A 14,370-nucleotide genomic window follows, 5' to 3' on the forward strand; every position below is an offset into this window, starting at 1 on the left:
AGACTGACCACTTACATCTGGCACAGGAAGCCTCAAAGAAAAAGACAGCACTGCTCACACAAGGTACAAGCCTAACTGCAGAGGAGCAAAAGGAGACACCCAGGTGAAGGACACTTCTGCTCATTGTCTGAGACTTGACCCATGCAAGATTCCACTGCAGAAGTCTCCATGTTACATATCAAGCTGATTTACAGAAAGATGAAGTAAGGAAAAGACGGTTATAAACAGTGATCAATTCTGATTTACACTAGCTCAAACTGTGGCAGAAATTGTATCATTAACCAACAACATAATGCTTAAAAGATTTGTGAATTTTGTTCATGTGTTTGTACTTATTATTCCACTCTAGATATCTTTATCCTGGAAGCTTAAACAAAATCAGGTCATGGAAATGTGTGACGCTGTTGATAATCCATACCATGAGTAATCTTCATGTGCTAGAAGAGCACAGATAAATGTTCAATAAGCTTTGCCCAATTGATTTAAAGTTAGCTCACGCACATTAGGTGTCTGCCTGCCTGTTCATAAATCTTGGACGTGTATTTCTGGCTGGTGTGTTGTGCCTGACATGAACTGTGTAAAATACAGTTCACAGATTTTTATTACAGCAGTACCTTTAAGATCTCCACCAGCAGATATTTTACACTTCATAGATACAGTAGCTAATGCTGCTCTCCACTCACAGCATATCGCCTCTGTTCAACCCAAGTGGTTTTCCAGCTCTCACTCTACTGTGCCAATTGTACTCTCCTTATTATGAATCTTCCTGATGGGGATTTCCTTTCCAGAGGTAGAAAGGACCTAAGCTGGGATTCGACATTCAGTGTAGTGCAACACCTCTTCACCTGAAGATTCTTCTCCTGAAAATCCCTGAGCTGATGAGGTATGGTGGGAGAAGGAAGCCCATCAGTCAGTGCTCAATGTCTTTCCTGACTCTCCATCAGCCTAGCTAGTCTGAATAAAATCTTTCTACTAGGAGCATCTCTCATTGTAAGCAGAGAGGAAAATGGAACCGTCTCGTAGGTGAGAGTACTGGTTGCCTCTTGAAAATTAGCTATTATTAGCCAGCTGGCTTCAGCCAAGCCAAAGTATTGCTGCTGCAGTATGGAGGCAGCAGCGTAGAGCAGAGCAGTTAAGGCATGTTGGCCCACTGCCTTTAAAGGGATGACGCTCTTTGCCCCTCAGGCCTATCAGGTTTCTAACTTACACTGTGAGCTACCGTTAAAAAAAAAGACCCAAATTACATTCAGTCTTAGATGGAAAATAGCATCAGTATCTGTCCTGGTGGTCCACTGTTTATGTTTTGACACTGGTTTTGACATAATTAGAAATAAGTAAGGGTTTGATAGCTCCTGTTTGCTCTTACTCTGGAATCAGTGCAGGCTGTGGCAGCAGCTGGAAAGTGAAAGCAGCACCCTGGGAATACTAAGGAGTTGTCTGCATACAGAAGTTGCACTGCTGTACACGTAACTCCTCCAGTTAAAGCAAGTCTTTTTTCAGGGGTTCCCTAACATACAGTGATTTATAACTGGCTCATGTTGTAAATTTTCACACTCATACTTCCAAGCATAAGTCAAAAAAAGCAATCCTGCACAGACTTAACTAAATCAGTGGAAAAAAACCAACCCTACTTTTCATTCCATTGATATAACTTGGACACAAACCAGTTCTAATATGGATTAGATATGACTTTAACAGTTCACAGCTGCTTGCAACCAGGGAAAAATCCAAGCCTGTCCCATTTCATAAACTTGGTATTATCTGTTCTATTCCAGCTTGTCAAGAGCCCTATTTTATTTTTAAGGACAATTATGGGTCTTAAAAGATACTAAGCTGCTCTTTTGGGGAGTAACAACACTATTTTGCCTTAACCTAAAGTACCAGATAATAATCAGACAAGTTGCAAGATCTTCCTTCTCCTCTTGGACCTTCTGTTCCACCAAAAAGGGCAAAGACTTCCTCAGACCTTTCTTTATGCAAATTTCAGTCAAAAGACAAGAGTGCAATAGCAGAACACTGCAACCTGCTTATAATCACAATGCACTACCATGACACCAATAATTATGACACCAATATACAAGTTTGTCCTTCCTAAAGTTTCTATAGAACTCAGAGATGCCTTGGACCACATGCTGGCTGGCAGAGATCCATACACTGAAATCAGCACCATAGAAATATTTTTTTAAGAAGTCTAGAGCCTCTGGGGAAAAAATGGGAATGACAGCTCCTGAATTAGAGTTGTTTAGAGTAGCTGTTCTAGTGCTTGCACACAGACTTCTCTATCAAGCTCAATGATGATCTTGCATTCAAGTTGCACTCTAAAAGCCTTACTCTGTATATGGCTGCCTGACCCACCAAAGAAGAGTATTTGACTGATCACAACACTACTCCAAAAATCAAGGACAAACAAGAGCAGAGAGATAAATGAATCCCAGAATTTTCAGTGTAAATATGGTGGATATTTAACAGTGATGTTTGCCCTGGCTGCCATGACAACAGCAGATTCAAGATCCAACAGCACAGTTAAAATTAAGGTTAGATGCTGTCTTGAACTCACCTACTAGTGTCCTATAGCTCAGAAAATTTTCCTTGCAACCCTTGGCTACAGCAATACACCATGACACAGCAGTGCACATCCAGTTCTCACCACTCAGACCTGGTGCAAGATTTTTTCAGAGATCTACATTATGGACCTTACCTACTATGGCAGTTCTGGATTAGCAGGACACATATAGTACTTGGTTAAGCAGCACATAAGCACTTGTTTAATTGACATTCTTACCTCTGCAGCTAAGTAGTTTCCAGTTGCCAAATGCTTAAATCTAAACAAGCTATTCCACTGTCCTGCCCCTCCCCGGCAAGGGTCATGATGGACAACCTAAAAGAAAAAGTACACATTTTAATCACGTTCCTCAAAATCATACTTAGATCACTGACATTTCTTAAAGCTCATTCCAGATAAAAACTTGTAAACTACATAATTACAAACAGTCTACCACAGAGAGGAATTCTGTGCTTACATTAAGCCCATCATAGATAACAACTACTTACATTTATTTTTTTGCCAGATGCCAGGAAATACTCTTCCTATAACTTTCCATGTTTTCATTAATCTACTCCTGCAAACATGATGATCCAAATTTTGCTTTTAAGTGACATGGTATGATCTGGACCTCAAGAAAGTGCTCTACACTTAAATAGGTCCTACTTAAAAGCAAAACTCAAACTCTCTTACGTTGTTTCACCACTTATACCAGTTCTGTTTCTGACAACACTAGGGGCTTCTGATAAATTTTTTTTCAAGTGATAAAATATCACCATATCATTTGAAATATCCCAAGTTATTTCTTTTTCCCCTTAACTGAGCTGTAGGTCATTTGCTACCTTCAAATCTAGCAGTGCCTGTCTCCCTTAAGTAGTAAACTCAAATAACTACAAGTGCAATATACTCTATTCCATACAGTCTTTACTCAGACAAAAATCAACCATTTGCCTGAGTGAGAAGCTCTGTTTTAAATGCTCGAAGTTTGTTCAGCATATAAGAACTTTTGAGTATAGGAGTTACATTACAGTGATAGCAAGGGTTTGAGACATACCAGTGTCCAATGTTCCTCAGTTAAATAAAAATACATTTGCTAGTCATCTTCTCAAAATCACCCCCATTCAGCAACACCACCTTTATTCAGCCTAACTTTAAACAGATGTTGATGTGCCCTGTTGCAGAAGAATGGACTCTATCACATTTGTAAGATTTCTTGTCAGTCATGAATTTCAGTCTTCTATATTGCACATGCAGTCAAATATAAACACTCAGAACTCAGGATGCATGAGTGTCATTCGATTGGCTTCGATAAAATCGCACCATTTACGTCAAGTCTGAATTTGACTCTTCGTCATTTTAGTGCACGTAAATATAGTAAGAAAACATCCTCTCTCCACACATGCACAGCAATAAAGCATCTCTTCCGTGTTCATCCTACACAAACCGCTTCATAAAATAATAATAGTTACGGGGAGGTGTATGATGATATCAAGAGGCTATGAATGATTCATGTTGTGGTATTTTTACTGAACCCTGGCCTTCAGGTCCTGAAGTATTTATAAAAAGAAAAAAAATACCTCTATTTCCCACAGTGCTTTAGAACTTGTTGCAGAAGTGGCTGACTGACGTAATGTAGTACGAAGGAAAATATGTTGTTTCTTCTCATATTCGTCACAGGTCAGAAACTTCTCTTGCTCTGCATGAAACAGCCTAACAACATCTCCCTAAAGTAATATCAAAAAGAAGCATTATTAAGTGGTAGGCAAAGCCACTAAACTCATCCTCTATATCTGCACTAGCCTCAGTGATGTCAACATAGCTGATGTGAAGAAAACATTTATTAGTTTCCTATTGCTATTAGTTTCCTGTTGCTGGAGCGGGTACCAAGTGCAGAGCATACAATCTTGGCACTGAGTCTGGAAATCAAATGAGATAATTCAGTCCTGCAGGAGACGCATGCACTTTTGTGAAAACAGAACTTGTTTCAGAGCACTGCAATGAATAGTGGGCAACAATTAACCTAAAGGTGATTTTAATTCTAGTTAACTTCATAAAATGGATTTTTTATTTCTAATCTCTCTTAATATTTAGGGAAAGTGACCAGATTTTTCTAACATCATATTATCTCATCTCTTCTACTCTGCAGCCAAAACCAAAGCCACCTCTCTATTTCTTCTGCTGGCATCATTTTTGCTTCCTTTTGCCTCTCCCGAAGGCTTGAAACACTATCCCCAAATGGGTCTACACAGATATACTATTTTCCCTTTCAAATTGTTCCTCAAAAACTGCTGGTACCTTGACGCCTACCGAAAAAACAGCCAGTTGGTAATGACTTATTAAGGTCCAAGTGAGGAAAAACGAAATTTATTTCTTTAAAATTAAAATGTAAATGATCTCAGGGAGTGAAATGGAGGCATGAAGCTGTGCAATGCCTCAGCATTTAAAGCTAAATTGTCTTATCACAGCTATTGTTATCTTTGCCTCACTCCCTTCTGTAAGCTTGTTATACCTGCTTTTAGCATCTTGGCATAAACTGAAGTGCCACAGCTATTCTGTACAGAGCCCTCATCATTCTGGGCTTGAACTTCATCTTTTCTCATTGATCCTCAGTTGTCTCTGGGAGTGGAAAGGGGCTGGAAGCTAGCACAATCCAGACAACTTCACTTAGTAAGACAATAACACAAAGCAAAAATATTCCGGCTGTTGAAGGACAGTAGGGAGGGATCCTCAACAGCTCCATAAAGTCCTCGTTTCTTCTTTTATTCACCACATAATATTTCTCTACAACCAAATATGGCATGACTTTTTCAGATTCAAAAACAATTAAAAAATCATACTTACTCCTTTCAGTACGTCTTCTCGATAACTACTGAATTTCATGAACAACGTTATTTTCCAGCTTGTGTTACAGTTGACAGCATTTACCTTTGGGGGGAAAAAAACAAACAAAAAACAAACAAACAAAAAAAAACCACCAAAAAAACATGATTATAGTCTTAAGGGGTGGGGTTTTTTTGAGACATTCTGTTCTTCTAAAAGACCACACCACATCTAGGATGGCAGGGGACGTGGCTTAGCTACATATTTGGACAGTTCCTAACATGGGTCCTGATGCTCTCAAGTGTTAGTAAGAATGATGTTGATATTGGAGAAGATTCAGTGGGCAAAATGCTACTCTGTCTGTTGACAGCCTAGCAAAGATGACCTAAAGTGCTGTTGGAAGAGGACTTACTCTTACATCAGAGAGAGTTTCAGATACTCAAGCAAACCTCACGAAGCTTTCAGTGCCAGGAAGAACTGCACCAAGAACATTTCATCTTGGTTTTCTGAGGCCGAGCTGGAACCAATGTTTAATACTGGCATCTAGCCTATGGTGGGCTCTGGTTACCAGTAAAGAACAACATATAATACATCTCAGATCAGCAGTTACCCCTCCTCCCTCCACTGAACTCACCTCTTTGCAGCCAGGGTTATCCAGAAGCTCAATGTTGCTGGCATGTAGAGGCTGCCCTGCATTGACTGGCATGAGAACAACTTTATCTCCTACAACAACCTGGAAGTCAGAAATAAAATGCAATTTAGACCTACGTAATTATCCAATAAAATGAAGCAATGTTACGTTTTTAGAAAATTACTCAAATGCATGCTCTAGGAATGGCACTCAGTGAATTTATTTGCAGACAATTCACACACCAGCTCTGTTCGCCCATGCCTCTGCAATTGCTTGGGTTCAAGATTTCACACTAATGAATCCTCTCACTCTCAGTACAGAAACTTGAGATCATGAAATAGATATGAACTTATGAATTCCAAGAGAGTTCGGTTCATCTACAAGTTACACTAACTACTCTTTATCCATATATACTGCCAGCCAAAAGGCAGAGAAAGCTTAGAAAATAATCTGTAGTCAGGCAGCAAGACTCTTTTCCCTTCCTTGCTGTCAGTCAACCTTCTCTGATCAATGTGCCTTTCATTTCACAAAAGCCTTAAAAATTTGCCTGTAACAAGAATTCTTTAGCCCAGTGAGTCCCCAACCCTGTGGACCATCTTCTGGCAAATGTCATGACAGGCTCAGAGTTCTGCAATTTAGACTATGATTGCAAACTGGAAAGGAACATAAATCACTGGAAATTCAGAGAGGCGAACACACTCCACCCACTCTGCTGTTATTCCCCAAGTGGTGTTTGGAGCTCAGCACACATAGCAGGTACATCAGCTGAGAGACGTCTCTCTATGAGAGGAATTCCTAGCTGACTCCCTGCAAGCAAATTCCCATGCCCTTGCAATTCTTTACCTATATAGACAGGGAAAAACAATATATGAAAATGTCTTTGACCTAAAAAGTGCTTGAGACATGCATATGGAGAATTCAATTCATACCTAGGAGGGAAAAAAAATAAATAAAATTAAAAAAAAATCAATCCACATATATTGGTTGGCACTGGGTCCTGTTGTTCACAGCAATTTTAGGCACATACACACATGAAGACAAGTGGCTACCTGTGATTTTTGCTATATGAAATGCTGTGCAAGCCATGCTTTCTTTTGGAACACAAATAAACAAAAATGCTTTCTGCATTGATGAGCACATTTCCTATGAAAAAGCAGAGCCCAATTCAGCCTCATGTAACTTCAACACAGGTGAATTTGGACCACTTATTGCAGAGGTGAAAAAGAAGGTTGCCTGTTCTTTACCAACACAGCTAAAATAAACAGTAGTAAAAGACAGTGTCATCATGCTCAGGCTACGCATACAAATCCTATTTGATCCAAGTAATGAGAAGAAGTTCACTAATGGAACCAAAATAATGACAAGATGCCTTTAACATACATTACTTATGCAATACATTCCTGCATGCCATGCTTCACACAGACATTACTTACAGCCCATTTTAAGAAGTTATGACCAGACAATTCATTAATCAAAAAACCATCAGGCTTGCATCCTGCAAAGTGGAATGAGGACTTCAAAATTATTGCAAGTACACCAGGACTATAACAACTTAATTAGTAAGACAGCACATCATTGAGCATCTTATTTAAAAAAAAAAAAAAAAAAAGAGGGTAAGGGGAAGGTATCTTTGAATGCAAGCCTGTGACTACCATGGAAATAACCAGAGGAAAGGAGACGTACACAGCTACTCTGCCGTAGGCACACATCTGAGGAATAACTGTTACATGGGATCATGGTTTCTGTCTCAGTCTCCTCCCCTGCTCGAAGTCCACATCAGTAACCTGCCCTCAGTGCTGGCCAGCTCTGCCAGCTGCCACAGAAGCAACGAGATATCCTATGTTCTTCTCCTTTCTTCTTTTTCTTCTTGCTTCAAACTTCCATAGGTGGTTGGGAAGGAAGGGATAAAGGCAATTTCACAGCGCTTGTTTCCTATACACCCTCCATCAGTGATGCACAAAATGAAAGCAAAGTGAAGAAGGAATCCTGTTCTCTTATACATGGCTGCCTTGGGCAAGATGCAAGTCTGCTCTTTTGAGTTCCTCCTGTCCCTTACCCAGTTGATTTCTGGCTCCAAATAATGCCCCAGCATGCCCAAAGCAGTGGAGGCAGACACTTGCATGCCCACGTGCCCATATTCCTGTCTGTAGAATTGTACTATGTGGAGATTACAGAAGACAGAGTAATGTATTCCCAAGGTTTTGCTCTGCAAAATTAAAATTGACACCAGCTCTTTCTTGTCTTCCTTAGCTACCCTTGGGCACAGCCAGCCACATTATGCTGTACACCAGCAGCAGGTAACAGTTCGACAGGTCTCTGGGACTTCTTCCTTACGTATAGACATGAATTCGTTAAAGCTGCATCAGACACACAGCTTTTGAGGATTTCATTCCTGATTCCTTTGACAAAACTCTTACCCTTTCTGGTCTAGATAAGAAACTTCCAAAGAATGACTAAATTCATAGTGAAGCCAATGATAATCCAGCTTTTAAATTCAAGATAAACCTACAAGGTCCTTCAGCCTTGGATGCAGTGTTCTTCCCACACAAGATAATTTCTAAATTCAAGCAACCCTACTTGTCCATGTCTTGGTGGAGAGGGTACACTGAGAGTGGGAAGAGTCACAGTCAAAGCTGACTGCGTTCTGTCTTCCAGGTGGCGGACCAGCGCTGGCATCACTTAGAGTGATTCTGTCATTCATATAAACTCAGTAAGCACACCTGACAGCTACATCTACACTGCAATCAAGAAGCAGGAGCAAATACTTTAGTAGAGGTGTAGTATATCACAAAGACTGGCAGTTACAAAAGGTTGTATTAGCTGTGAAGATGCAGTAGCAGTGATTTCGGTTTGGACTAACTATCCAAATAGGTTACCGGCCACACCGAAGGCTCTGCTACTCCATCTCCATTGCTTTTATGTTATAAACACATCTGCCAGTGGCACTGCTGACACACTTCAAAGGTCAGGAGGATTAAAAGAACTTTCCCACAGATGGCTGGGCATTCCCCAAGTCCAAGACCACCTCCCTCAGCATGCTGCAAGATCAAGCTTTCAAACCACTAAGATGGCAGACAACTGAAAATGCAATCCACACAGAACTAATTCTGCTATCAGTGCACATTTTTCTATTCAGTCTAACTGGAACCAGCTCCAGACTTAATCAGTCACATCTTCCATTGAAGGAAAGCTGGTATATGCTTAATAAAAGTCTGCATAAAATATTGCAGTTATGCCACATCACAGCTTTCCCCAGACTAAACCACATTCTTTTGTTTTAGGATATATGGCATATTCGGATCTACCTTGCCTGGGTTATCTGACACAGTAGCAGTCATCCAAGCAGTAATTCAATACTCACTTCTACTGTTTTAAAGACTTTCTAAAATGTGTTTTCTTAGGGAATTTCCTCATTATAGCTCAGAAACTGAAAATTAAAAAAAAACCAAAATTTCCAAACAGCGTAAGGGCCTCATATATCAAGCTAATTCCATGCGCTAAGAGGTCAGAAGAAGAAAAGTATGCAAAAAAATACAGTCCTTTAAAAGCTAACTTAGTGAGTAGATAAAGTGGCCCCAGCTTATGTGGTATTAGGTGCTTTTCAGATGAGTTGCCCAGAAACTAGCTTTTTAACAGGCACATGTCTGGGAGTAAATGAGAAGGAAGGAGTGGGTACAAGGCTGGAGCCTCTCTCTGTCTGTGAGAGGCAAATGAAGGAATTCCCCCATTGCTTGCTGTCCCTGTCCCCTTACAACAGCTGCCTAGTTTCCGTAACTGTTGAAGGGGTGGAAATATCCCAGAGCAGTTACAAGAAAGCTACCAAAAGACTAATGTTTAGCACTGGAAGTTTGCAAAGAAAATTATCAGATCTGTTTAGGCCTGGTAGAAAGGAGGAAAAACTTGGATCTCGAGACTTCCCTCTGTAAAACATAATGGCGACCTCTCAGCTCTGAAAGGCAACATGTGGTGACAAAAAATGAGCAGTAGGCAGGTTCCAAAGGAGGCCATTAAGTTACATTAAGTGACAGTTTCCCACATGGTCCTTGTAGCTCAGAGCCTGTCAAATACACTCCCACAGTCCCCCACAGGGAACAAACTAGGAGAAAGGTCTGCGGAGTGGGAAGTTACAGCAATCACTGCAATGATCTGCAAACTTTTCAGACCAGCAAAGCTGCTTCCAAACTCACATGTGCCCACAACAGTGTAAAATTGAATCAAAAACTCTGTAGTACTGAGGATGACTTATAAGGCTTAAGATCATTCAGCTGCTCTCAGCTGTAAGGGCTCACGACAGCTTTGCACATCACAGTCTGGGAACCCCAGGTCCTCACTCCGGAGAGCACGACATGCGCTTATTTCCCAGGCACAAAGTCCTTCCCCTCCCCACAACAGATTGCCAAAAGGAGCTGCAAGCAACCACACTCATCCTGGATAGCATCCCAAGAGCTGGGTAACCACAAAGTTAATGAGAGAAAATACACAAGAAAACAGGCATTCCTGTCTGCGATCCTGAGAGGGCTCTTTCACCGATTACTTCACAGGGGAGAGTGGCCGAACATTCCCAGCCAGGTCTACAATATAAAACCACACAAGTTCTTCATGTGGCCTTCCCAGAGGCTGATCTGAATTTTCCACAGCAGGCATTTAACCAAGCCACAGCCAAACCGAATGAAGAACGGAGTTTTGATCTCATGGCACAACTCCCAGATCTGCAGCAAAGAGTTCTCCTATATATTCTTTCTTTTACCAGTATGCAAGACTCCTACTGAAATCTACCTACTATCCAATCCAATTTCAATCATAGATGCCACTGTCATATTGAGGGGGGATACAGATTTAAAGAAACCTGATGTATTTCCTAGAGACATTCTCTGCTGACCTCTTGAAAAAAATGTTGCCCAGAACACTTAAAAAAAGAAAAAAACTTTTGCAAAAAAATTTTTACTCCCGTGTAAACTATGACTTATTATGAGCTTTATAAATCTGCACACAACAGGTGGACTTAGCAAAGATGCCCCAAAACAGGTCAGCAGAGGCTCAGATGAATGTGGCAACATTTCAGATTCCAGATATGTAATTAGGTAACACTTTCTAGTTACACATAAAAGCTAATAATCCCAAGCACTGTTTAAAACATTTTTTTTCTGAACTTTATCCATTATGATTTATGCCAGTAGCAAAGAAATCATGTGTCTTCTGGAAACTTTCTACCTTCTCCCTCTTACACATTCAGTGTTTCCACTTACATTGTCACCTTCACTCCTCAGTTTCCAGAATGGCTGGATATAAAACCAGGATCCCTCGTTCCCTGCAGCATCCAGAGACACCCGCATAGCATTCTTCTCTAGCAGAGCTGGCAATCTCTTATTGACTGTGAGGTACTTGTTACTTTTTATGTGCAGTAGCTGTGAACAAATAATTTAAAAATATTAGTACAACTGTTGCTTTTTCTCCCTTCAGTCAAAAGAGGAGGTGCAGGCTTTCACACTGTAGTGATTTTTCATAACATATATAAAAACAAACTAAAACTAGAAGAGAGTTATCAAAGCATACTGCAGTTTAAAAACAGATGCTTTATGTCAGATTGAGAAATGTGTCAGCTATCAATTTTACAGCATATACTACACAGGTAGGGCAAGGGTCCATTAATAGTGTTACCTTCAGGAATTTCATCCATTACAGGAAAGTTGTACTGCACTTAAGAACATAACTTCTGTCTCATTTATATGTCATGAAGTAAAAATTACTTCAGTGATTTAAAAGGAGCTGCACAGCACCTCTATAATATGATTTTGAAATAAATCTTGAAAATAAGAGATACATATTTACATTCAGATTCTAAACCGCAGCAGCAAAAATTACATATGAAATTTATATTATGACATATTATTTAAATATGAATATGCCGCACTTCTGGTAGGCTTTAAAACAGACAGAAAAACACAATATTGTAAACTTCACCAAGTTCTGTTTACCTGACCCTTGACAATCCAGATTACAGTGGTTAGTTTCATTTTCACTGTAACCTTGAAATGAAACAACTGTTTCCTTTCCAGCCCTGAGAGAAGGCAGATGGATTTCAATAGGTTTACCTGTATGACATTGCTATATTTTACAATTTCGCCCAACAGCTTTCTGTTCTCGCTTTCGTTCTGCTTTTGCTCCAGTTCTGCTGCATGCTGCAAGAGAATGATTATTTCTTTAAACTCTACAAAATCAGTACCTGTATTCAGCTACTGGAACAAATAGTGTAAAAAGCAAATGGCATCACATTTAAAACACTTCCTCCAACCTGTAAGCATTACTGCACTGAAAATATTAGCCCCTGAATCCTGCTGCAGCATAATTTTCTGAATTATAATCACCCAAACCCTGTATAATGATTCTGGGGTTTTATTACCCAGCATAGAAACTCAGTCAATTTATGTATCATACCTGAGATGCATGCTATTTTAAAAATTTTCAAGCACAAAAAGTAATTCCAGGTGCTTTATTTCACCCTGGAAGAGGAAAAAGAAGGGCCTATGATCACCTTCTCTCTGTCACCATTCCTTTTACTTGTTGAGTTTTTAATTGCATACAAATACATTTATTTTATATATAACAAAACAAACCTAGTAAGTCAGACATTGCAAAATCAAGGCTAAGCTCAATAGTCTGGCTCAAACACAGCCACAGAACAAACTCTTAGATCCTAGCTCTAATCTGCTGTATAGCTAGCTCTAGCCACATACCATGTGCCTGCCTTGCTGGTTGTAACTGGAAGCACTGGCAGCCTCTCCACTGCACAGGAAACTATCAACCAGGTTTGATATGACCTTGTTTTCACTTAGTCTTATGCATTCAATTATAACATCAGGCCAGCTCTTTTTCAGAGACAAAGGAGTTGCTCCATCCACACTGTATTTGATGCAAAATAAAATCTGCCCAATGCTTCAGAGAAGAATCACCTAGACTGAAAGCAAAGACAGCTGCAATTCTGAGGAATTTCCAGACTACAGGATTGAAAACATCTCTTTGTCCAGCCCTCTGCCTAAGTCCTAGAAAGGACTTCTAAAATAATAGCACGATTTAAAGCAGGACCCAATCCTGATTTTAACAACTCCATTTTTACTTTATCAAACTTCTGAAAGCAATATTTTGCTTATAGCAAGGGCACAACCCCCAGCCCAAAGTAAGATAAAAACCAGGGCAGGGGCAATAAACACCAGTCAGGAGGTAGGAGAGCTAAGGAGAATATAAAGTTGCTATAGTGGCATAATAATACCCATCACAGAGGTTCCCAAGGCACTTGTTATTATTCTTTCTCATTCTATCATAATTCTACAGCCTGCAGATTGAGATAAGATTACAAATACAGATGTCTCTTACTTGAAGTTTCTTCAGCAGTGCTGCTTCTGTATGGTTTCCTTGTTTGGCTTGCTTGGCTTTCCAGTACTGCTTCTGGGCTGAATATCTGTTCATAGGACACACCTTGAAAAGGCAGTCTGTGGAAGATTGAAAGAAATACTCATAAGTAATGCTGAAAGACACTTCCTTCCTTTGTAAGTATGCTTTGCTTGGTTTTCTTTTTCCAGAAGTGCCTAGATACCAGTGTTTAAACATAGTGACCAAACAGCTTAACGGCAATGATACCATAAACAGGGTGACAGAACATCTGAGTTGAACCTAAAGCCTCCAATGCCCCACATGTGCCCACTCCGTACAACCTCTGTAAGAGTCCCAAGGCTGTGAGCCTGCCATATGCAAAACTGCCTGCTGCTTTATTAGCGCTCTTTGCTGCAGCACATTACAGATGCACTGTTTGAAGGTATGTGAAACCCTGAATAAACAGTGCTGCTTTCTGTACACCATACAGCTGGCTGCCCTGCTCCTTCTGGTACTCCTGAAACAAAGGATTGCATGGGCATTCACCTGCAAGCCACCAAGGAGGTTAACACGGTGTTCGGGTCTACATGCACCTTCACTAAGATTGATTAAAAAAAGCTAACAGTAAAAACAACAAAGTGACACAAACTGAACACCACCACCATCCAACAGACCAGGCGAGAAATGGGTAAGGAGGGAGGGAAAGCCACCCAAGAGGAACCGCCTGAGCTGGGTGGCTGTGCAAACCATGACGGAGGAGGAGGTACACCCTGAGGAGATTGCAGCCAACAGGGAGCCACAGAGTAAGAAATGAGGAGCAGCAAAGGAAAGTGAGTTGCAACATACCGACCCCCATCTTCTCCCCACAGGGACCACATGGAGCGAGGGGGCTGGGGACTCAGAAGGGGGAGGGATGTGTCTGGGGGGAAGCCAAGGGGTGCTCCCTAAGTGCTTGTTCAACTGCTCATCTTTATTTCCCAATACTGGAATCAATAACTGAAAGTTAATG

At 40.5% G+C, this 14,370-nt stretch overlaps 1 protein-coding gene across 3 annotated transcripts in view; it reads right to left on the reverse strand.

The window, feature by feature from the left end:
* ITPR2 (inositol 1,4,5-trisphosphate receptor type 2) overlaps positions 1-14,370 on the reverse strand; it is a 268,975-nt gene that overhangs the window by 213,283 nt on the left and 41,322 nt on the right. For 2 of the 3 annotated variants that reach the window (XM_075051507.1, XM_075051506.1), the window contains exons 3-9: positions 13,365-13,480; positions 12,086-12,172; positions 11,240-11,398; positions 5,997-6,095; positions 5,384-5,467; positions 4,120-4,266; positions 2,783-2,878 (exon numbers count right to left, since the gene is read on the reverse strand). In XM_075051507.1, the coding sequence (XP_074907608.1) occupies positions 2,783-2,878; positions 4,120-4,266; positions 5,384-5,467; positions 5,997-6,095; positions 11,240-11,398; positions 12,086-12,172; positions 13,365-13,480 (788 nt within the window). Of the gene's footprint in view, positions 1-2,782; positions 2,879-4,119; positions 4,267-5,383; positions 5,468-5,996; positions 6,096-11,239; positions 11,399-12,085; positions 12,173-12,727; positions 12,932-13,364; positions 13,481-14,370 lie in introns of those variants that run through there. The other variant, XM_075051508.1, reaches the window with a different exon arrangement.

This window comes from Buteo buteo, chromosome 19 (genome assembly GCF_964188355.1).
Source record: "Buteo buteo chromosome 19, bButBut1.hap1.1, whole genome shotgun sequence".
In the NCBI taxonomy this organism is placed as follows: Eukaryota; Metazoa; Chordata; class Aves; order Accipitriformes; family Accipitridae; genus Buteo; species Buteo buteo.